General features: G+C 39.1%; 1 protein-coding gene across 30 annotated transcripts in view; it reads left to right on the top strand.

Annotated features, from left to right (window-relative positions):
• The window catches only part of NEB (nebulin), a 199,472-nt gene that overhangs the window by 48,779 nt on the left and 126,979 nt on the right, over positions 1–23,714 (top strand). For all 30 annotated transcript variants that reach the window (XM_073241429.1, XM_073241446.1, XM_073241444.1 and 27 more), the window contains 20 exons: positions 995–1,306; positions 1,408–1,614; positions 3,643–3,747; positions 4,451–4,558; positions 6,304–6,615; positions 7,584–7,790; positions 9,552–9,656; positions 11,169–11,276; positions 12,256–12,567; positions 13,175–13,378; positions 14,028–14,132; positions 14,295–14,402; positions 15,042–15,353; positions 16,558–16,764; positions 17,420–17,524; positions 18,474–18,581; positions 20,075–20,386; positions 20,514–20,720; positions 21,159–21,263; positions 22,240–22,347. In XM_073241429.1, the coding sequence (XP_073097530.1) occupies positions 995–1,306; positions 1,408–1,614; positions 3,643–3,747; positions 4,451–4,558; positions 6,304–6,615; positions 7,584–7,790; positions 9,552–9,656; positions 11,169–11,276; positions 12,256–12,567; positions 13,175–13,378; positions 14,028–14,132; positions 14,295–14,402; positions 15,042–15,353; positions 16,558–16,764; positions 17,420–17,524; positions 18,474–18,581; positions 20,075–20,386; positions 20,514–20,720; positions 21,159–21,263; positions 22,240–22,347 (3,657 nt within the window). The remainder of the gene's footprint in view (positions 1–994; positions 1,307–1,407; positions 1,615–3,642; positions 3,748–4,450; positions 4,559–6,303; positions 6,616–7,583; positions 7,791–9,551; positions 9,657–11,168; positions 11,277–12,255; positions 12,568–13,174; positions 13,379–14,027; positions 14,133–14,294; positions 14,403–15,041; positions 15,354–16,557; positions 16,765–17,419; positions 17,525–18,473; positions 18,582–20,074; positions 20,387–20,513; positions 20,721–21,158; positions 21,264–22,239; positions 22,348–23,714) is intronic.

The raw sequence follows: 23,714 nt of genomic DNA, 5'->3' as shown, positions 1-23,714 counted from the left end.
TTTGCTGCAGCTATTCTGAGGTTTCTGTCTTTCAGTCACCTCTTGCACGTGATGGTTTTGCTGTAGTTTACATGGTCTCTTCTCCCCTGGAGCCGCTTCTCTTTCTGGTCTGCATGATCCAGAGATGGAACAGCTCCTTCCTTTTGACTTCCCCCCAAGTCTCAAGCACAGCTTCGCTGATTATTTGCAATGAAGTTGACATTGCACCAATATAAATAAGTTCCAATTGAATAATAAACATCTGTGTCCTTAAAGCCCTACCAACCAGAATTTGTCACTGATCCCCTTTGTCTGTGGATACTCTCTTCCAGCTATCAGCACTGCATCTTAAAAAAAAATTTTTTTAGGGTATCATTGATATACAGTCTTATGAAGGTTTCACATGAGCAACACTGTGGTTACAACATTCACCCCCACTGCATCTCGTACAGAAAACTTCCTTCCCATCTCTGCTTTTCAGTTTCCTAGTGTGTTCCCAGGTGTCCCTAAGGAAATTCAGTTCTCACTTTATTATTCAAAGCCAATTAGTGTTTACACACCACCACCTCTGGATCTCCCTTTGAATAGCCAAAGACTCACTGAAATTCCACTATTACCACTATTGCTGCAATTCTACCACTAATGAGATAGCCAGACTTTGGGGTTTCTTCAACGTGATATATTTGGTAGCAATTGTGAAATATTTATCTTTGCATTTGTCTCTCCCAGTATGCAAATGGAAAAAAACTAGTTTTACTTTATCACTGATGTGAATTATACTAACACCCCATCCAACCTCTCTTGAGTGGCGGAAGCACCTACAAAGAATCAAATGGGCTCTAAATTACATTGTAATTTGACCAGGCTACCTTTCAAAGAATATACTGATGAGTATCTAATTGTTTGGTTGTTGAAGAAATTTCTGGGAAGCTCAGTTGCTTCAAATTGAGGTCTCATTGTTCAATGAAGTCTTCGTAACTACATTTACAAATATTCCCACCTTTGTTTCCAATAGGTTCAGTACAAAAAAGATTATGAAAAAGCCAAAGGGAAAATGGTTGGCTTCCAAAGTCTCCAAGATGATCCTAAACTAGTTCATTATATGAATGTGGCCAAGATACAATCAGACCGCGAGTATAAAAAAGACTATGAGAAGACAAAGACGAAACACAACACACCCCATGATATGTTCAACATTGTGGCAGCTAAGAAAGCTCAGGATGTTGCCAGCAATGTCAACTATAAGCACTCACTCCATCATTACACGTACCTCCCTGATGCCATGGACCTGGAGTTGTCTAAAAACATGATGCACCTACAGAGTGATGTAAGTGCCATTTACTTCACAAGACAACCCCCTAAGGTCGGAGCCTGTTACGAGAAGCCACTGCCTGGGGAGCTCACTTCTCCTTGTTCCTTTTGCTGTAGAACGCCTACAAGGAAGATTACAACACCTGGATGAAAGGCATAGGCTGGATACCTATCGGCAGTCTGGATGCAGAAAAAGTTAAAAAGGCAGGTGATGCCCTGAATGAAAAGAAGTACAGGCAACATCCCGACACCCTCAAATTTACCAGCATCGTGGACTCTCCGGTTATGGTCCAGGCGAAACAGAACACGAAGCAAATCAGCGATGTGAGTATCACAAAAGAGGGGGCAAAAGATAGAGGGAGGCTTTAAAACAATTAAATACGCTTTAAAATTCTTCTGAGCCAATATTTTTTTCCTCTTGAAATGATTATTTTATCTATTTAATTTAAAAATAATAACTACAGTTATTTTTAGTTTGGATGCTAACAGTTTCTTTTTCTTCAATCTAGCTTTTTACCTTCCTTTCTAAAACTTCTTTAACTGCCTTTGAAATACTGTGCTTTTGGATAAATTTGACACGATGCAAAAAGTTCTAGTCTAGTACTATATAAGCACGTGCGTGCGTGAGCACACACACACCTACACACACAATTTAAGCTTAATCTCAGACACTTATTGTGGCAAATTCATCACATTCAATTCTATACTAACTTGCTTATATTTGCTTTTCATATATTAAATACTGATACAGGGAAATAATACACATAAGTATATGATTTTTACTCCTCCAAATTCATCTTATGCAATTATTAGAGAGACTTTTTAAAATTTATGTCTAGGTAGAGATTTGTACATTGTTTTCCTACCAGCCCATGAGCATTGTATATGCTCTGGCTAAAATAAGATCTAAAGGAAAGTTTGGTGTCTTCAAGAGTTCAAGGGCATCAAAAGCATTGGTTCATTAATTCACTGAGTATTTCTGAACACCTTCCATGTGCCAGGCCCTGTATTATGTGCTGATGGCATAGAGATGACATAGATGTGGATTAGAGGAAGATAGGATTTAATAAGGATATAAGACAAAAGTATAGGACAAAGGCATGGATAGAAAGAGAGCACTGCCATCCAGAGGTGAATGCTACAGGAGAGGTGTGTGCTAAGGAAGTGTATGAGAAAGGGGTGACTGTAACCTGATCATCGAGGGTCTTGTATGCGAATTTGTAGTAATGACCGAATGGGGCAGGTAATGGGAGGTATTGAAGATTTTTAATCCATGGAGTTGCATTACCGTGTCAGTGTTTTAAAGGACGTCTCTGGCAGAAAGCGCAGAGACTACAATGGAGAAGGGAGAGATTGGAGGCAAGGACATGCATTAGAAAGCTGTTACAGAAACACGATGGACTGACTGCTTTGGACTTCAGTTAAGGCAATAGCAGTAGGAAAGGTGCTCAGAAGGTAGAATTAATGAGATTCTGTGGATGCCTAGATATGGTTTCTAAAGGCAGTGAGGCAGTTAAGAAGCTCTTGGGTTTCTAGAAGCTATTTAGTGTTGGAGGATTCATTTAGATCAGCCATTTCAGACTTTACCTGTGATCGCACACAAGTTTCCCTGTGACATCCCACATAAACATGCCTTGGGAATGGGGTCCACATGACAAAGGACAACAAAGAGATTGAAAATATATTAAAATTCTGGTTCTGTTTTAATTTTAGAAAATAAGCAATTTATTTCTTTTCCTAATTTACCAAGAGTAGGATACACTATGATTTCTACATCATACACTTTGATGTCTTTGAAACATCTTTAAGATAAAAAAATAGGGTATATATAAAATGGTGAACCTTTTCCATATACTGGATTTGTATAAAAGTACCTTCATATTATGAGGAAATTATATGCTTTTACTGCTATAATTATAATTGGGAAGTTTTTGGCAAAAGTAAAAGACACATTTTAACTACTACTTTCTAAGAATGAAAAACCAAAAACAGAAAAAAAAAAAAAAACCTTCAAAGCTATTATCCTCACTAGCAAAGAATGAACTTTTCTTTGGTAAATTCTGTTATTCATGTTAAGGTTTCACATTTGAACTTCTTTTTCATTAATGTCTGACAATCAGAGATTTCTATTTTCTTAAGGATTTTTTTCTATTTAAATGCAGAAACATTCTGGGTTTTTCTAAAGATAACAAGCATGAGTGTTTTAAAATAAGAAAATATCTTGAATGGTTTTTAACAATAGAAATAGTGGGGGATTTTGCTAAGAATAACTCCCTTAAGCATGCAATTAATGTAATTTCCTTTTTTTGTACTATCTGTAATGCTTATATTTTTGGGAACTGTGTGTTGCAGGTTTTATACAAAGCTAAAGGAGAAGATGTGAAACATAAATTCACTATGAGTTCTGATCTTCCTCAGTTTCTCCAGGCCAAGTGCAATGCTTACAATATAAGTGATGTAAGTAGGGTCTTGGATGGGTGTGAAATCTAGACCGGATAATAAACTACTAGAATTTTAGAGTAGGATGGGGGCCTTACTTAGTATTTAGGTCAATTTTCCATGTAACTCACATTGGACCATGTCTCATGATGATGGCTCTCTACCTCTTGAGTTGGCCTTGTCAAGTATAGGACAACTCTAAAGGATGTAACATTCTTCTTTATGTGAGCCCAACATCTGTTCCTCTAGAACTTCTACTTAGTTTTCCTAGTATTGCATGTGGAGAAGGTTATTATTCTCCAGAAAAATAAGAAGAAATGAAATTCATTGTTTTATAACAAGCATTAATTTCTAAAGCTAACCACCAGGTCTTCCCTTAACCTTCCTAAGACTGAACAACTTCATGTTCTCCAGTTGACCCTCACATACCATGGTTTCCAGAACCTTTATTACTCTCCTCTGGACCCACTCCAGTTTCTCAGTACCCCTCTTCTATATGTGCCAAAAACCAGATTTGGGTGACTAATTAGTGCAGAGTCTAGTGATTTCATGCTATACAAAGTGTGACATTCTGCTAACGTGACTTCCAAAAACAGTATGTCCTACAGGAGATTCCTTTAGCTTGTATCTGGAAAAGAACAAAACAATCCCAGCAGTTGAGGAATCATTTTAGCTGATGAATACACAGCATGCTAACATGCTATTTCCTCTTCCATCCCAGGTCTGTTATAAGCGGGACTGGCATGATCTAATAGCCAAGGGCAACAATGTGCTGGGAGACGCTATTCCCATCGCTGCAGCCAAAGCCTCAAGAAACATTGCCAGTGATGTGAGTAAACATTTCAGGTGAAATCTGAGTGATTGCATATTTAAAAGCAATAAAATGTGTGCTCGTTTCAATGATACCACATTGAAAACAATATGTTGAATTAATGACATTCAAGTTCTCCGCAAAATATTGTTTTGGAAACCTGCCACTTTTTCAGTGTTTTGTGATTCTTTTCAGTTGATCTGGTAAAGCTGTCATAAATCTGACAGCAGCTTTCTCCCCTGATTCATAGGCCAAATTACCTTCACTGACACGTCTCCTGACAGCCCGCATTTATTTTCAGTGAGAATACCCTGACTGACACCAGTGCATTAAATCCAGATGATTGCCTGCATCATAATTACATTAAGAAGATTGCCAAGATGTTATAGAAAATGTACAGATTTTATAAACTAAATGGGAAAAGCCCACTTTTCTAGAATATAATTTACATAATTTATGTAAATTGATGCCCATTTCATCTCAATACAAAAAGCATACACTTATACTTCTTGCCATCATTGAAAAACAAGTTTTCAAAAAGCAAACATGCCCTGTAGACTTCACTGTCACACACTATTCCAAGGGATGCAATTACGGTTTGAGAAAAGAGAAAAAAACAATCTATCCATGTACAGGCCACATGAGAGGTAGGAGTGTAGGAATACTACAGCTTTCCTTGGAGGGAGGATACTGAAGTGTGTTCCTCAAAGGTTTGCACATTACTATGAAACACATTTCTATTTTAAGGAGAAAGTGGAAGTCTAAAGTATGACATTATCATTTTTTCTAGGGCTTGCAAAGAGCCTTTCCTATCATGGCCAGAAACTACTGGGCAATCCTTTTGCCTGCCAAACTCTTGTTTTCCTTCTTGAATGGCAGGAACGGTGTCTGCAGAGTTGAGGTGGATTTGAATTCCTTTACATAAAACTCAGGGTTTTGTCCTGTTACAGACAGCATAGCTCAGTCTACAACTCATTGCTGGTTCCAGCTAGGCATTTGCAGTTAGGTTTGTGCTGATGAGGTGAGCTCACAGCGGTTCTGCCTGCAGCTCCTTAACAGCTGCCGCTGCCTTCAGCACTGAGCTTGGAGATGAGTAGCTGCTGAGAAATGGGGTGCGTGATGGCCCAGCTTCCTGCCTGTGCAGCATCTAAATGGACCTTGAGAGAGAGGGTTTTTGCTTTAATCGTGTTCGGTCAACTTGAGACAACAGATGCAGTAATGTTTGCCATCCTCTACCCCAAGAAAATCTGAGTATAAACTCTTGCATGTAGGGTTCTTTAGAGTACCCTCTACACTTTTTGTGTACGTTTCACTAGGCCGGTGGGAACAGGAAATGGAAGATTTTCTCAGTGATTTCTAATATTCCGTGCTGTGAAATAGCATATTGGATTAGGAAAATTCAAGAAAACCTGGAAAACCGAGAAGTACTGGTCTCATATTTGGAATGTGCCATGCTTATATCAAGTGTGAAAACTCAATTGGTTTTAAGTAAAGTTCTCCATCAAATTATCTACAGGATTTATAGCAAAGAAAGAAACAGATCCTGAATTTTTCAGGACACCCATTTGTAACCAGGCAGAGTCGGAAATAAATGTTTTCACTCTGAGCTTTCTGAGGAGTGTGTGTGGAGGTGTATGGTTTGCATTTCTTGTATAAGCTTCCAGAAAGTCACAATGTTCTGGGTGTCTTTCTGTGTGAATATAATTGCTGCACCTAATGGTATCAATGCCTACGATTTTGCTAATCAAATTCTGCCTCTGCAGTATAAATACAAGGAAGCTTATGAGAAGTCAAAGGGAAAGCACGTGGGTTTTAGAAGCCTCCAGGATGATCCCAAGCTGGTCCACTACATGAATGTGGCAAAGTTGCAGTCTGACCGTGAATACAGGAAGAATTACGAGAACACCAAAACCAGCTACCATACCCCTGGGGACATGGTCAGCATTACAGCTGCAAAGATGGCCCAGGATGTTGTCACCAATGTCAACTACAAACAGCCGATCCATGATTACACATACCTGCCTGATGCCCTGAGCCTTGAGCATACCAGGAATGTGAACCAGATTCAGAGTGATGTAAGTATTTATAACCTCACAGACCCAGAGCTGTTGGGATGATCCTTTCTTCCCATTTTTAGACTTCACAAAATGCTAAGATATTTGAAAAATGCATTTTAAATAAACAATCATTATTGAAAATCTAATGTAGGCAGGGTAGACAAGCTGTATTCTTGCTGGCTTTCTTTGCTCCTATTATAATCATTGACATTGTCTTTATTCACTTTTGAATCAGAGATAAAACCATATTCCATTAAGTACATAAGCTACTTTTATTCTCAACAAGAGGAAATGGTTGCTCCTGGCAGGTCTGCTTTGGGGTGATATGTATATTGCAAAGTATCTTTATTCCTTCTGTATTCAGGAAAGTTATTTTCCTCTTTTTTGTTTTAACTCAAGGTCACACTCTCATGCATGTAAATCTATGTAATGAGTCATCTGAAAGGAACCAGAAAGGCTTTGTGATTGCAGCATGATTCATGGAGAGCTGCATGGGGGAAGTGTTTAATATTCAGGGCATTTCCTTCTGCAGGCGCCAGAATTCTGCAAAAATCATCCTCTGCAAAGGAAAAAAATGATGTTCATTTACTGTTGCTCAATGAAAATGTCTCTCCCCAACTGATATCAGGAGTAGCCTAGATGGACAATGTAGGTGAAATTCGAAGTTGTAGAATTTTCAGTGAAATCAAAAGAGAAGCCCAATTTATTGCCAAAAGAGACACAGTTTTTTTTTAGCGGTACCTGTGAAAATAAGGTGGCATAGATTTCCTCTGTGTCACTTAATGTACTCTAACAACTGAACTGCTTTTTCTTATTACCAAATTCTGTGTGAGGAGCTCTGTGGCAGACATAGTCAAAAGCTCTGTTACAGACACAGGCATGCTGAAAGGGTTGCAAATCATTTCCCCTGAGTAGAATTGCAGATTTCAGAAACATCCTTTGCATATTTTCTAGGATATCTCCTCATTTGAATTACTCTTTTACAGAATGTGTATAAAGACGAGTATAACAACTTCTTCAAAGGCATTGGATGGATCCCTATTGGTTCTCTGGAGGCTGAGAAGGTCAGGAAAGCAGGTGATGCCTTAAATGAGAGGAAGTATCGTCAGCACCCAGATACCATCAAGTTCACAAGTGTGCCTGATTCCATGGGCATGGTTTTGGCTCGGCAGAACACAAAGCAGCTAAGTGATGTAAGTGGTTTTCTTGCAAAAGGATTTGTCCCTGAATAACTCCTGCCACGGATCCACTCCACCATCCCCCTTAACTCAACATCTATATTAGCAAATCAACTGCTTTCAGAGGTATAATAGAAAGGTTTTACTTTGAAACAACTCGGAACTTGAACATAAGTAGAACAGGGAGGGGAGAAGGAGGCTTTTCTGAATTCATTTTATTTTCCAAATGTAAAGAGTCTGTGCTATTCATAAGCAGACCCCTCCTCATTATACATGTGCAATGAAATAATTACTATTGTCATCTGTGACTGTCTGAACCACAAACGAAGCTATTGATTGCTCTCCGTTGCAGCCGTCCTACTTAGCTACACAGGGGAAGAAGGCATAATGTCCTAATCCTCTTGCATAAGAGCTCTGGGTTCGGAGAGGCAGTCTAGAGAGAGGCCTCTGGGGAAGACCAAGCACTTGCCTTTCAGAGCAATCGGAGTCTCGCTTCTGAGCCCAGATCTATCTGTATCCTCACTCGTAGAGCCTAATTACATGCTCAGTGCTTCCCCTCGCCCGGTAATTTCAGTGTTCTGTTTAAATTATTCCCCCAGTGAGAGAAGAGGAAGTCAAGAGCAAAGAAGGGAAGACTTTTTGTGTTTTAGTCCCAGATATTGAAAGGTGGGAATGCCTTGCTTGGCTCAGATTTGAGGATTATCTGTGGATTTTATTTTTCAGGCCAGTCACTGCTCCCACTTTACCATAGATGTGTCAACATTAATTCTGTTTTAGTGCTAATAAATGGTGTAGATTCTTCTGATTTTTTTTTTTTGACCGAGGTGTCACCTCACTGTGTTGTCCCAGTTAGCTTGGAAAACTGTATGCCCGCTAAGTCTCCCCATCCCAGCAAAGGCCAACAGCCCTACCTGGTTACTCCAGCCAGGAGCCTGGCAGTCACCACTGGTGCCTCCCTGCGTGGACCCCCGCGTCCTGTACATCTGCTGAGTTAGCCTCCTCATCTGTCCCAGCCAGCCTGGTGGGGCTCTTCCAGCTCCACCTGCCCTAGTTCGGGCTTCCATCTCTCTCGTGTGGGCACCCGCAGTAACCTGATATCTGGTTCCCTGTCAGGGGTCACACATGACAACCAGAAGGACTGTCTTAAAGCATAAAGCGAATCACGCCCTCTCATACTTAAAACCCTTTAGTAACTTCTTCATGAACTTGAAATACAATCTAAACTTGTTCACTCGGCTGAAAAGGCTCTCAGCTCTGTGGCCCTTCTCCCCCCCCCATGGGCCCCTCGGTGTCCTGAAGCCCTGTGATGCCGGCTGCCCTCAGGCCCTTCTGGGCTGAAGGATCTGAATGCTCTTCTGCCCCAACCCGTCTCCTTCCCCTGAGTCTGGGCATAAATGCTGCCTCCTTAGTGAGTTTTGCTGACCCCTTGGTTCTTTCCTAAAGTTATTCTATTTACAACTCAGCACAAATTCTAGCTGTCTTACAGTTTATGTTTATTGTCTATCTCCTCTATTGTGCCATTAGTTCTCAAGAGGACAGGTCTGCCTTTTCCAGCATTTTAAACATAGAATCCACCACCCTGCCTGACCCACAGTGCTGTCCAATGAATACTGGTGGATGGTCAACTGAATAGGTCTAACACCCCCACATGATAGTATAAGTAATTGACTTGCATATGGAAAAACACAAATGATAGCCTTCCTTTTTAAAGGAGTGCATGCTTGAGGAAACTTACATTATGTCAGCTGATGACCTTTGCTACTTCCTTTTATTTAGTTGAACTACAAGATAGAAGGGGAGAAACTGAAGCACAAGTACACTATGGACCCCGAATTGCCTCAGTTTATTCAAGCCAAAGTCAATGCCCTCAATATGAGTGATGTGAGTATTTGGCCTGGGTCAGCCCAATATGGCTAACACGGGCCCCTCCTTTTCAGTTCTGTGAAGCTCTAGCATTGAGAGTGTTAAGGGAAGCAAACTGAGTGTGGGCCCTTTGAGTCTCTGCTGGAGGAGGTCTTTGAGAGGATGTCACTGCTGGTTGACCTGTGAGCTGGACCTGGGCAACTGGAGGCACCTCATCCCTCCCCTGTCCTTGCAATGCCCATTCTGCCCACGTTTCCACAGCGGGAGCCATTTTCAAGGATACAGGCTTGAGAGAACAATGCAATCGGAATAGTATACAGTGACTGAACCAGTTAAGACCTCTATACAAACTTTTAAGATTCTGGTGGATGGGTGTGGCGATCTAGCCCTCTTGCAGGCACCCAAGACAAGCGTCATATGTAAGTTCTCTTGCTTATAAAACCTGTCCACTTGGAGTGGCCTGCCTCTCTCTTTACTCTCTCCTTGCTCTCAATGTATGGAGCCCAATTTTTTAACTAACAGTCTGAAGATCTAACCCTTATTATAGAATATGAGTATAGAAGCTGTCATCATATTTTGCTTAATGCAGACTTTTCCAAACTATGGGCTATGACTCATTAATGAGTTATAAAATCAATCTAGTAGGTTGTGTTCCATTTCTTTAAAAGTGGAACAAAATGGTATAGACAAGACTAGAAAATACAGTAGTGCATGGTCTGTGGTAAGGATAAGTATTGCTTTATATATAACATTTGTTTTTGTCACTTGTTAAAACCTTTTTAAAAGCTTGTTATAATATTCTTTAGAAGCTCTTTTTTGTTGCATGTAAGTAGCATCTCTCAGGCAGTCTAGATACAAAATTGGTGGTGATGTTTACATTCACTATTATGAATTATTTCCTTTTGCTTTAAAAAATATGTTGGTAAATTCTAATTTAAAAGCATAAACTGGTTAAAATTGGTTTTTATGTCTTAAAAGATGCCCTAGTCATTCTGCCTATCATCTAAGGAAGAATGTTTTTACCTCCAAATAGATACTTTTTGGTACTCATTTCTATGCTTTTGGTTTATTTAAAAATTTTTTCCTGTTTTCATATGTAATATTTAAACATTAATTAAAGCTGGGTGGTCATATGGCAGAATTTTTTATTTTAGTATCCATACCTTTCTGTAAGTTTAAAATTCTTCATTACAAAAAGTACAAGAAAACAAATGTATTACATGCTTATTATAGAAAAGTTGGAAAATACAAAAAGTTTTGGAAAAAAAATCTGTTGTCCCACATTCAAAGCATTATCTTTCTGTTGATTTGTTATGCACATATACATTTTTAAAGCTGTTGAGTCACACTGTGTATAGTTTACTGATTTCTTAAAAGAATCTGATAAATAAAAGATGAACTAATAGCTGTAACTCTGTGAACTCTTAATAGAAAGGATATATTATGTCATATTTTATAAGAAAGATTTTGGCCTGTTTCATTCCTCTTTTAGTTGGGTCAAATAGTAAAATAATCTTTCCTTTTTTCAAGGCTCATTATAAAGCAGACTGGAAGAAAACCCTTGCTAAGGGCTGTGTTTTAGGATCAGATGCCATACCAATTGTTGCTGCAAAAAGTTCAAGGAATATTGCCAGTGATGTAAGTCTAATTCCAAAATTTTAAAGTTGTAAACTCTTTTTGTCAATATTTAAAAAATCTTTACATGGTTTATGAGGCTACATGAGCTATATTAAAAAGCAAATAAAAATTATAAAATAAAAATACTTCCTAACGTCTTAAGTTAGGACTTAATACAAAATATGACTTTTGTATATTGCTTCATTTAAATATCATTAAAACCTTAATACAGTTGTTAAAAAGAAAAATGTTTTAAACTGAAATATTTGGAACTCTCATTCATATCATTGTTATGAACTTGAAAACTGCTTTTTATTTTGGATTTGTTTCATGAATTTTGTCAAGAAAAAAAAACCTTGGTACACTAAAAGGTCACTAAATCAAAAAAGTCTCTGAGTGTTTTAAAAGAATACAATTTTAAAATAATATAATTTTCACACCCCCAAAAAACCTGGTTACATATAGAACTAGAAAGTATTTTAAATAACAAAATTTTAGTTGTTTACCATCTTAAATAATTACTTTTTAAAAATTTATTATTTTCTGTATAGATTGATGTAATATCTTGATAGAGTAAAAATGTATTCATTTGGAGTCCAACACTAATTTAGATAAAGGTTTTGCTGAAATTTACTCAAGATTATGCAAATATTTTATAAGGTAATGCAAATCAACTGTAGAAACAGATAATAAAAAGTACACCAAATCCTTAATAAACAAAGTCATCAGGTTTGAGCATATTCAAAGAACCTACTGATAAATAATCTAGATATAAACTATAAATTATTCCATTCTTAATTATTCCCAGAGCAGATCTCAAAAACATCCATTAGAAATATTTTGCTAACTGTTTATTTTAAATCCTAAAAAACTTGGGCATTACCCAGATTCAGACTGAATTTGCCCATTTCTTACTTTGCCATATAAATTCAGTTTAACAGTTCAGTATTTCCTACAATCTACCCTATCAAACTTCTTTCTTTCTTTCTTTTCCATACAGTTCAAATATAAGGAGGCTTACGAGAAAGCCAAAGGCAAGCAAATTGGATTTCTCAGTCTTCAGGATGATCCTAAACTGGTCCACTACATGAATGTAGCCAAAATGCAGTCCGATCGTGAATACAAAAAGGGTTATGAAGCCAGCAAGACCAGGTATCACACACCCTTGGATATGCTCAGTGTGACAGCAGCCAAGAAATCTCAGGAGGTCGTTACCAACACCAACTACAGACAGCCCTTCCACTGCTACACTCTGCTGCCTGATGCCTTGAATGTGGAGCACTCCAGGAACGCCATGCAGATTCAGAGTGACGTATGTACTCGTCAATAGATTGTCAGCGCAGTTAGTTATCCACCTACAGCTGGCAGGAGAACACACCGAGAAATGGGCAGTTCCACTTCCTCATTCCTAAACCTGACTAGACCCACTGTGATTAGGGGTTCTCTCCAGGATTTGGAGCTTTAGGATTTCACTCATTTGAACTAAACATAACTTCAAAAAATTTATACACACACACACACACACACACACACACACACACACACTTTAAAACTTTGGATGTTAGACCCAATGTATGACACAATCTGTGAAAAAGTACGAGGCTCAAACAGGTGCTATATAATATCCCTTCCAGTGTAGAATTCTATAACTTTTCCTCCAAGAAAGTTAATTTTAAAAGGATTTATTAGGTCAAGATTTCCTGTTCAAAAACCATCATGAATGCAATCACTTTTATAATTAATTTTTTCCCAAAAGACAGTAGGGAATAAAAAACAAGTTATTCTGCCCCCTCCTGTGTGTGTGTGTGTGTGTGTGTGTGTGTGTGTGTTTGTCTTTTAGATCATGAGTAAGTCATCTAGCAGAAGAAACTCAAGCCCTAACTCTTTTTGAAATGAAAATTTCCTTTTTCGTCTTAAAGAATCTATACAAATCTGACTTCAACTGGATGAAGGGGATCGGCTGGATACCAATCCAGTCGCTGGAGGTGGAGAAGGCGAGGAAAGCAGGAGACATCCTCAGTGAGAAAAAGTATCGGCAACATCCTGAGAAGCTGAAGTTCACTTACGCCATGGACACAATGGAACAAGCCCTTAACAAGAGTAACAAACTGATCATGGACAAGGTGAGGACTCACCGGCTGGCCTCAGCCTGAGGCTCGTGAGGGCCCATGCCAGTGGGTCTGGCAGTGCCACCACCGTCTTGGTCAGCATTTTTGTCCTGATGGCTGCAGTGTGGTAGCGAGAGGGATGTTCTGTGGCTTGCCTCATGCCTAGAGAGCACTCACTTACTCTGACCCTCAGGCTGTCGGTCAGCACCATGCTCAGGTGCACAGAGCCGCAAAACTCCAGAGTGTGAGGTCAGGGCAAGATGGCATTTGCTGTTTCCACGGAAGAGGGCTCCCTTGTTGGATAATTACATTTTCTCATTGTTTGTCCAGTTTCATCAGCCCATCTTCTTGTTATTTCATCCATTTCCAATATCATATTAGCCTCTTCTACCATGGAGTTGTGTCTCTTCCTCTTTCTTGGGTGTAATACCCTTTTTTAAAAATTAAGTATATGTCATTGATATACAATCTTATGAAGGTTTCACATAAGCAACATTGTGTTTTTAACATTCCCCCTTATTACCAAGCCCCCCACCCCGCTGCAGTCACTGTCCGCCAGCGTAGAGAGATGCCATAGTGTGTCTCTTCCTCTTGATGGCACTGTTACAACTTGTAACTTGTACAATCTTGCTGTACCATCACGTGCCTGTCTTTCTGGTTGCAGAGGCGCTACACTGACAAGTGGAACAAAGACAAGACCACTATTCATGTGATGCCTGATACCCCAGACATTCTACTCTCCAGAATGAACCAGATCACGATGAGTGATGTAAGTACATTAACAGCAACAATGGCAAAAGTAGGGGAGAAGGTTGAAGTGAGCAGATGTTTTTGGAATATCTTGTCTTTTACATGCCAGCCACTTCGAAACCAGGATCCTCATTATAACCCAAGTAACAAGATGCTGGTGTTTTTCTGTTGTGTCATTTAGAAACTGTACAAAGCTGGCTGGGAAGAAGAAAAGAAGAAAGGCTATGACATGACACCTGATGCCATCCCGATAAAGGCTGCTAAAGCCTCTCGGGACATTGCCAGTGATGTAAGTGCTTCCGCTGGACCCTCTAGGCTGAGCAAGTCAGAAGGAATTGGCCGTGTTTGTGTGTGTTCAGGAGCTGTGGCCAGCCCTTCCCAGGACTAGTGGGAGCATCGTCCCTTTTAACACACAAAACAATTCCCTTCACCCAGGCCAAGGACCCTCTAATCACTTGCTCATTATTTCGTATAAAAAGTGGCTGGTCTTGTTGTAAAATAAGGTGCTTTCAGAGTATTCAGGTCATTTATAGACAATTCTAAGGGATGCAATGTACACATTTTTCCCAGGGGACCCACGACCAGGCCTTTTCCTGGGTTTAAAGATGTACTGTGAGAAATCGTGTCTGCAGCTTTTTCTGCTGATTAGATAGCTGAGTGGGAAAAGATGCTTTTAAAGCAACCAAAACCAACTTATTTACACATTTCTTTGATAAACTCTGAGATCATTTTCTTTCTATGGACTAAAGTCTGGCATCAAATTTGAAGTAAAAAGATTTTGCTCCTTCCCCCTGTGAGCTACTCTTTTTCTAATTTTATTGTAGGCCTAAAACCCTACACCTAAGACAAAGCTAATGCATCCAGTGAATTATATTTTATTCTCTTTCCTTCATTATCTTCACCACCATGCTTTCTCTTCTGTGCACAGTACAAATATAAGCAAGCCTATGAACAAACCAAAGGGAAACACATTGGCTTCCGGAGCCTAGAGGACGACCCCAAGTTGGTGCACTTCATGCAGGTGGCCAAGATGCAGTCAGACCGGGAATACAAGAAGGGATATGAGAAATCCAAGACATCCTTCCACACCCCGGTGGACATGTTAAGTGTGGTGGCAGCCAAGAAGTCTCAGGAAGTGGCCACCAACACTAACTACAGGAACCTGATCCATACCTACAACATGCTTCCCGATGCCATGAGCTTCGAACTAGCCAAAAATATGATGCAGATTCAAAGTGACGTACGTGACACCCATGACATCTGCAGAGCATTTGCTCTGGAGAATAAGCAATCGTGAATGACCCTAAGTAGTAACATTTTGAAAGCCCTGCAAGAAATGCATGTGTAATTTCCCAATGGGTGTTTCGTTTTTTTACCTTAGATTGAATTAATTTCTTTTAACAAAAAGGGGTCAACTCTAGAAACTCATCGTGTGCTCGACCCTTCTTGCTGTGAGCACTGTTGGATGGTGCGTTCAGCCACAGCAAATGAAACTGGGCTTCAGAAAGAACATGTTGAAGGAACTGTGTCTAGCAAAGAGTCAGAAGTATAAAAGGCTCTTGATAGAGGAGTAAGAAGGAAGAAAGTTTGATAGCTCCCTCCCCTCACTTTCAGCCAGCTTTCATTTCACTATTTCCAACTTTGTAATTGCCTGCCTTACTTACCAATGAATACTGATAGGAGGCGATGGCTGTGGCAGCTGTTAGAATGAATGCGAGGGACGCACAGAGAGTAGGGCCACAAGTTCAGCCAGAGAGGCCATTTGGTAGCTGGGGGAAGTAAATGTAAGTTACAAACCACAGCTGTGCAAGCCACACCAAACCTACTTTTCTCTTTGGGAATATAAGAGCTGAGCTGTTAATTGCCGGAAGGCACGTAAGTGCCCAAATGAAAGCAGCCACAGTATAGTTGTAGAGGAAAATGTCCAGAGTTGAGGGGAAAATAACAAAATCTGCATGAAATACCAGTGAGGTTTCTGGCATTCCTGAGGAAGTTGTAACAGGGCTGGGTGATCAAAGACTTACAGTGGGAGAATCGGGATCCCCATGAGTCCTCTATTAACCTAGAGAACTGGGGAATTTTTGTAAGTTAGGCCAGCATAGTCATCTGTCATGAGATAATAGTCACATGCAAGGAAACCTATTTGGTGTTTCTGAGCACTTTTTCTTTACAAAGGCAAAGAGAGAACCAGACAAATCACAGAAAGTTACTGCTATTTATTTATTTTGATTGAAGTATAGTTGACATGCAATATTATATTATTACTGCTTGTTTTTAACTTCTCATGTGAGGAAATGTAAAGAAGATAAGGTTTAGGGATGAGAATAGTTGAAGTTTAATAAACCATTGGTGTTTGAAGTGGAACTTGTGGAATATTAAATACCCACTCATGGTTCTTGGGCGTTCTGGTTTCTTCTCATCCTTGCACTGTCACTCTTTTGCAGAATCAGTACAAAGCTGACTATGCTGATTTCATGAAGGGCATTGGATGGCTCCCTCTGGGCTCCCAGGAGGCTGAGAAAAACAAGAAAGCTATGGAGATTATTAGTGAAAAGAAGTACCGCCAACGCCCAGACACTTTGAAGTATTCCTCATTGATGGACTCAATGAACATGGTTTTGGCTCAAAATAATGCAAAAATTATGAATGAAGTAAGTCTTTCAGTAATGTTGCTTTTCATATGCATCAGGAAGAAGCCAGGCAGGTCTTACATTTAATGTACAGCTTTTGCTAACAGTTTTAGTACATTATAGTTAATGTTTACTTTCAAAAAGGGTCTTGTAGTTTAAAAAAGATAGAAGTTAGTCCTAATTAGTGGTCCCCAAATGGTCAATGAACCACTTGAATCAACAGATATAATAAAATAAATGTGGGCTCTTTCTTTTAATGCGAATCTTGAAAACAGGTCCTGTTTATCTAAGGTGAGGTTTAGCAGAAGGTGATGGGGCTGAATCGGACCATTAGCCTGATTCCAGCTGGTACTGAAGCCCATCCCTGCTTCCTAGCTGCTTCAATAGGATCCAAGAAGATGCCTGGATCACAAGGCTAAAGCAGCACATATCTGTGTAACAGAAGGATGGGACACTTCACTTTCCTATTTAGACCCTCTCCACTCTCTTATTGAGCACGTTTTCCATTTAAATTTTTAAGAAGTAAGATCTAGCTAATAAAAATACATAAAATACTGATAGGTACAAGGATATATATGTACCTTTTAAGGTACATATGAGCTCCTTTTAAGATTTTAAACACTAAATTCCACTGGGTTTTGTTGTTTTTGTTTTTATACTTGTTTTTACTTCCTAGCACCTCTATAAACAAGCATGGGAGGCTGACAAGACCAAAGTCCACATCATGTCTGATATCCCCCAAATTATTCTGGCAAAGGCAAATGCAATTAACATGAGTGATGTAAGTATAATCCCCCTGCTGCCATCTTTCTTTCCCACCTATTGGAACCAGTAAAAGGACATTAACTAATTAACGTCTCTCAATTTTGAGAGTGAATCTTTTGAAAATAAAGGTGGAATCCACAAATAAGAATCTTTCCCTTTCTAATCTGGCTTTGCTAAGAGTTGGAGTGGGCCTATCGATGGGACATGGGTCCAGCACTTAGGAACCTAAAGGGCGACTGGAGGGGGCAGGTACTGCTCATCAGACTAGGAATTGGCGTGAAGTGAAGGGCTTCGGGACTGGGAGGTGAGAACAAGAAGGTGAGAATGCTAGTCCTTCCACTGGGCCTATGAGATAGACTGAGAGAGTAAGTTTTGGGAAAAATCAAATGGAAACGGGAGATGAAGATTTAGAAGAATTTGGGGCATGCCCTACAATTAATATGCAGCCCATAATGTTAGAAAATGTGGTGCTTTATTTCGTTTCTTATCCTAACCAGAGTTGCTAGGAAATCCTCTAATCCTGCGGTGTTTTTTTCTTTTCTTTGTTTGAATTACGCAGGGATTTGGGATTGCTGACTTTTTTCTGGATTGTAGGGTCCACATAATTATATAAATAAAAGTGTCAATTACAAATCAGTTAAGTTTTCTTTTGATGTAAGAACATGGCTGTTTTGAAGCCTTCCCTTGACCCTTACTTAATAAAATGCATCAAGAATAATCTACTGGGCTCACATTTTTGAAAAGTGTATTTACAACCTAATAGTAAAAGTAATATATGTTTGGGTTTGTAATAGATTTCTTTTTTTCAGCACAGTTATTTGTTAGTGAGAAGATTCAGCTATTGAACCACCAATGAAGGATTCTGCTCAAAAATAAAAATGATGCCTCAGTGCTAATTGACCCTTTTAAAAGAAATTTAAGCTTTCCCATTCAGAAGAAAACTATTACCTTGCCTCTCTTTACAGAAACTCTACAAGCTTTCTTTGGAAGAGGCTAAAAAGAAAGGCTGTGATCTCAGAGCTGATGCAATTCCTATCAAAGCTGCCAAGGCTTCAAGAGATATTGCAAGTGATGTAAGTCGGGAGGGAAACAATAACCTGGCTGGGGGTTTTACCTACCAGAATAATAAGGGCTGAGTTCTGGAAACTCTAGAGTGGATAAAATATGAAGAAAAAAAAAAGTGTGCCTGCTAGCAATAGCCACATTCTCTTGTGTGAATGCTTCTTAGCTGGGCTCTTCGTTTTCTCTGGTATTCCTGAAAAAACAGAATGTTAGCTGCAGAATGCTGACCACATAGATACCTGCTCCCTGACTCCCGAGAACTAGGTGAATGTACTCTGAACCCCATCACCAAGACTCTGGCCTGTAGAAATCCAAAGCCCTTCACCAAGCTTTTTTGGTGAAAAACTTGCTGTTTTTGCTTCCCGCTCCATAGGCTCTGTCTTCCCGACAGGATGTCTCCTGGAGTGGTGTGCTAGAGGGCTTGATCTTTTGGGCTCATGACTACTGATTAATAAATGAGAAGAAATTTTGCAAATGAGTTGCTAAACTATTAGTAACCTGACATCAGCCATGGTGGGAATATTTACACCACTGAAATTGACAAACATTACAAATTAGGGCTTTTCCCCCCCCAAGAGCTGGTGTGCCAATACACGGCGGCTATAACCTATCACCTATATGAAACTCAATTCTTTCATTTGGTGGTTTCCACGTGAAATCCGCTCACAGTGAGCACTGAATGGTCTGCGGGTAACAGGAGAGCGTATTTCAGAGCACTCTTTCTTCAGCACCCCCACCCAGTTACTTCCATCTTGTTCTTCATCTTTCCTACCTATCCATCCCTACCCTACTCCTGTATTGTCCTGAGAACTGCAAATTCTTCTCTTACTATTATGCTGGAGCGATTTGGCTCTCCCAGCTCCTACCCCAGACTTGCTGTCTAACCCATGAGAGACACAGAGAATAGGAAGCTTTCCCTGTATCAGGGTCTCCTTTCTATAGAGGGAAGCATTCATAAGTAGTAATGTATTTCCCCACTAACCCAGAATAGAGAGTCTTAAAAGAGAAGGAACTCCACAAATAAAACTACCATAAAATTATACTATATATCTCATAACTGAGCCTATTCTTATCATTTAAGACAGACTGGATGTTTGCCAAGCAGCATTAAACTGCTTAGAACATTCTGCTTTTTGCTCTGATTTACTGTACTCTTATCACCCACTAAAGTTCTCTTTAACACTAACACCAGAGCACATGTGGAAGTCAGGGTGATGAATCATCACAAGATCTGGGTTCTAATCCTTACTGACCTTAGCAAGTCACTCACCTCTTTGGGCCTCAGCCTACTCATTTATAAAATGGGGGCAGTAATGATAACTTTGCTATCTACTTCACAAAGTATAGCTGTGAGTACTGTTGCACAAATAAACATGAAAAGTGTGTTTCGGGAAATGCAGAATTCTATACAGGTATTACTTTTTGTGAAATACGGAATATTGGCACTAGAATGATTTCTACTCAAGGGAATTGCTTTGACTGAATATGCAAATTTTCTTCGCAGTATCAATACAGACACAATTATGAAAAGGAGAGGGGCAAAATGGTTGGCTTCCGCAGTCTTGAGGATGACCCCAAATTAGTCCATTCCATGCAAGTGGCTAAGATGCAATCTGATCGGGAGTACAAGAAGAACTATGAGAAGACGAAGACCAGCTACCACACCCCTGCCGACATGCTCAGTGTCACAGCTGCCAAGGATGCTCAAGCCAATATCACCAACACCAACTACAAGCACCTGATTCACAAGTACATCCTTCTTCCAGATGCCATGAGCATTGAGCTGACCAGGAATATGAACCGCGTACAGAGTGATGTAAGGCTCTCTTCTTTCTGGGTGATGGTTGGATTCCTAGTATGGGAAAGGAGATCACAGTTCTCTGTGTCACCGCTTTGTGTCTAGATTGATAAGGTAAAGTAGAATTTGCCTCTTCTCTCTATAGAATGAATATAAACAGGACTACAATGAATGGTACAAAGGGCTTGGCTGGAGTCCAGCTGGTTCCCTAGAAGTGGAGAAGGCCAAGAAAGCAACTGAATATGCCAGTGATCAGAAATACCGCCAGCACCCTAGCACCTTCCAGTTTAAGAAGCTGACCGACTCCATGGACATGGTTCTTGCCAAACAGAACGCACATACCATGAACAAGGTAGACTGAACCGCTGTCCTTCCATACAGCTTCCAGCCAGGCAGGGCTAGCCGCCTCTGCTTCTTGTTTGGAAACTTGAATCTCGGTACACCCTTTCCAGGCAGCGGCAAAGAGTTTCAGAACGTGTCCCTACACCATTTTCTTCTGCTGACTACCTCTTATTTTTATTTCCCCTGCCCTCCTAATTGAGTTAGAAATTATTTGGTTTTTAACATTATTGTATCTTAAGTACTTTCAATACATTCTAGAAGACATAAAATACCTAAAAGATTATTTTTTAAATCTAAGTTTGTTTTTAATGTCTTCTCTGAGTCATATACTACTCAATTTAATCTAATTCATATTGAACACATTCAAATACTGTTCTATCTTTTTTTTCCTGTTTGTCCTAAAACAGGTATTCAAATTAAAATGTCTTTTTTTTTTTTAACTTCCTAGCACTTATACACCATTGACTGGAACAAAGATAAAACCAAGATTCATGTGATGCCAGATACACCAGATATTTTACAAGCCAAGCAGAATCAAATCCACTACAGTGAGGTAAATCTATACAAAAATTTGACTGGGAGCTCATTAAACTTGTTAAATGATGTAATGTTTAAAAAAATTTGATATAAATGCTGGAACAATGGAAATGAATGACTCACACTGGCTAGCCTACGAATGTTGCAAAAGATGGTGGATCCGAGCAAGAGGTTCACTACCACTGTGTGCTCCATGGAGGCAGGCACAGTGCCTGTTTTGCTTATCTCAGTATTCACTGTGCTTGGCACAGAGCAGAAAATCTATAAATAGTTTTTGAAAGAAAAAACTGCATCAAACAGACCTGGTATGCATTTTGCTTTGCCATTTATGAGTTAATATTGCATCTAAACCTTAGTTTTCTCCTCTTTAAAATTGAGATCATAAAAGTGCCTATGATATTGAATTGTTGTGAGGACCAAATGAGAAATTTCGTGGAACACTGTCAGCAAGGTGCTTGGCACACAGTAGGTACTGGATGACTTTCAGCTATTTTTATTATGATCCAGTTTTAACACACATGCATCTATTTAATAAATTCATCTCAAAAAGGTTAATTCATTTATTGCCCCTAATAAAAGGCATTTCATCACCTACTATTTTTATTGCTTAAATAATTAAATGTTTGTGTTTTTTTGTTACCAATTATATAACATCTGTGTTTAAAATAGGGAGCTCAGACTGTATTTAACAGCAAGAGAAAGATAACTGATACGCCTGATATGCCCACATTGTATCAGAACAGAAAAGTCCATGCTCAGTTATGCCCCTGGAGAGTGGAGGGTGGTTTCTTAGAGCCAAAAAACTGAAGCTAGATTATGTGATTGCTAAGTCAGTGTTTCTATGCAACAGCTTGTTTCATTATTATCTCTATCTTTACAGATAAGGTAGATGTTAGAATTTAATGTCTAATCTCTAGGTAAACTTTTGTTCAGTAATCTGTTGGGGTTTTAATGTGCACTAATTATTGCTAAATAATTTATATAATTTTCAGAAACTTTATAAACTTGGATGGGAAGAAGCTTTGAAGAAAGGCTATGACCTTCCACTTGATGCAATTTCTGTGCAGGCAGCCAAGGCTTCAGGAGACATTGCTAGTGATGTAAGTCCTAGTTTGACTTCCATAAGGATATATTTTTATCTGAATCAGGTACCCTAATGCTACAGACCTCACCTTTCAAAATGTAAAGCCATCCCCTTCATCTTCAACTACCTTCTTTGTTTACCCAAAATTCACTCTTTCTCACTGATCAAATATCAAAAAAAAAGGGCTTCCTGATGAGAGGTTGAGCCAGAGGACCTATAAAATCCATTATACCAAGATGCTATGCTTCTAGACTTTGCAAAGGAACTAGAGCTTTCAGTTTTCCCCTACTTGCCTGAAAATAATTCTCCTGTTTTCTATTTGCCTATTTTAGACAAATCCAAAGTGTCAGATAATAAATCAAGCTCAACAACACTGATGTTGATAGATATTTATATGCACATATTTTTTAATTAGCTGCTCTTAATCAATATGTTTAAATAAAGCAAGGATTTGGTTTGGAAAGAAAGAGTGTCTAAAGACAGAATCTGATAATAAATTCTAAGAATGTAAGAGAAGATTCTCTGTAATTCAGTTAATTTGTGGTACTCCAGAAGTGCTGGAAAATTAATTAGATGATGTATTATTACCCACTCTCTGACTTGCAGGTCAATACCTCATTAAAATGAATTGATGTAGTGATGAAACTAAAGCAATAATGATGCTTGAATGTTCCCCAGAAAGTAAACTCATTTTCATTTAATGTTATGTGTTCCCTATAAGGTGAAGATAGTTTAGGAATTGAAGAAATAGCATCAATAATTTTCTAACAACAAAATTTGATAATACCTCATTTATTTTCCTATTAACCTATTAGTGAGAACCTTTTGAAATCTTATCCTTAAACTATAACTATATGTAAAATTTCCTACTATTGTGGAGATTGTCTGACAGTTCCAAATGGTTCTTATATCTATAGAATTTAAGGAAATTAGAGCTATTTTTATGAGCACTAAATTTAATATTCTAATCATAGAATTTAGTGTTAGAAGATAACTTAAAGGTTACTTACTCCAAGCTCCCACTCGGTGTCCTACCTTCTCTCCATCTCCCACAAGTAGTCATCCAGTCTGTGCACGGTTACAAATATAAGAACTTGTGTCCCTTAGGGCAGGTCATTTCCTTGTTGGATTATCTCTATTTGTCATTATGTCTTTCCTTATTTTGAACTTAAATATGTTATTGATCAGCCCTAGGTCTGTGTTCTAGAACACCACAAAGTAGTTTATTTCCTTATCTACCTGCAACATTGCAAATGTACTTATTCTCCTTTGCCTTTGCTTTGTAAGTCCTTCAGTCTTGTTACAGAAGGTCAGGCCAGAGTAAATAAGCTTCTGACATGCCTTTATCTATGCTCCTACAGAATCTCTGATACTACTTTTTTT

Source organism: Manis javanica, chromosome 7, assembly GCF_040802235.1.
Source record: "Manis javanica isolate MJ-LG chromosome 7, MJ_LKY, whole genome shotgun sequence".
Taxonomy (NCBI): domain Eukaryota; kingdom Metazoa; phylum Chordata; class Mammalia; order Pholidota; family Manidae; genus Manis; species Manis javanica.
The sequence above is the reverse complement of the archived record's forward strand: the minus strand, read 5'-3'. Positions and strand labels throughout refer to the sequence as shown.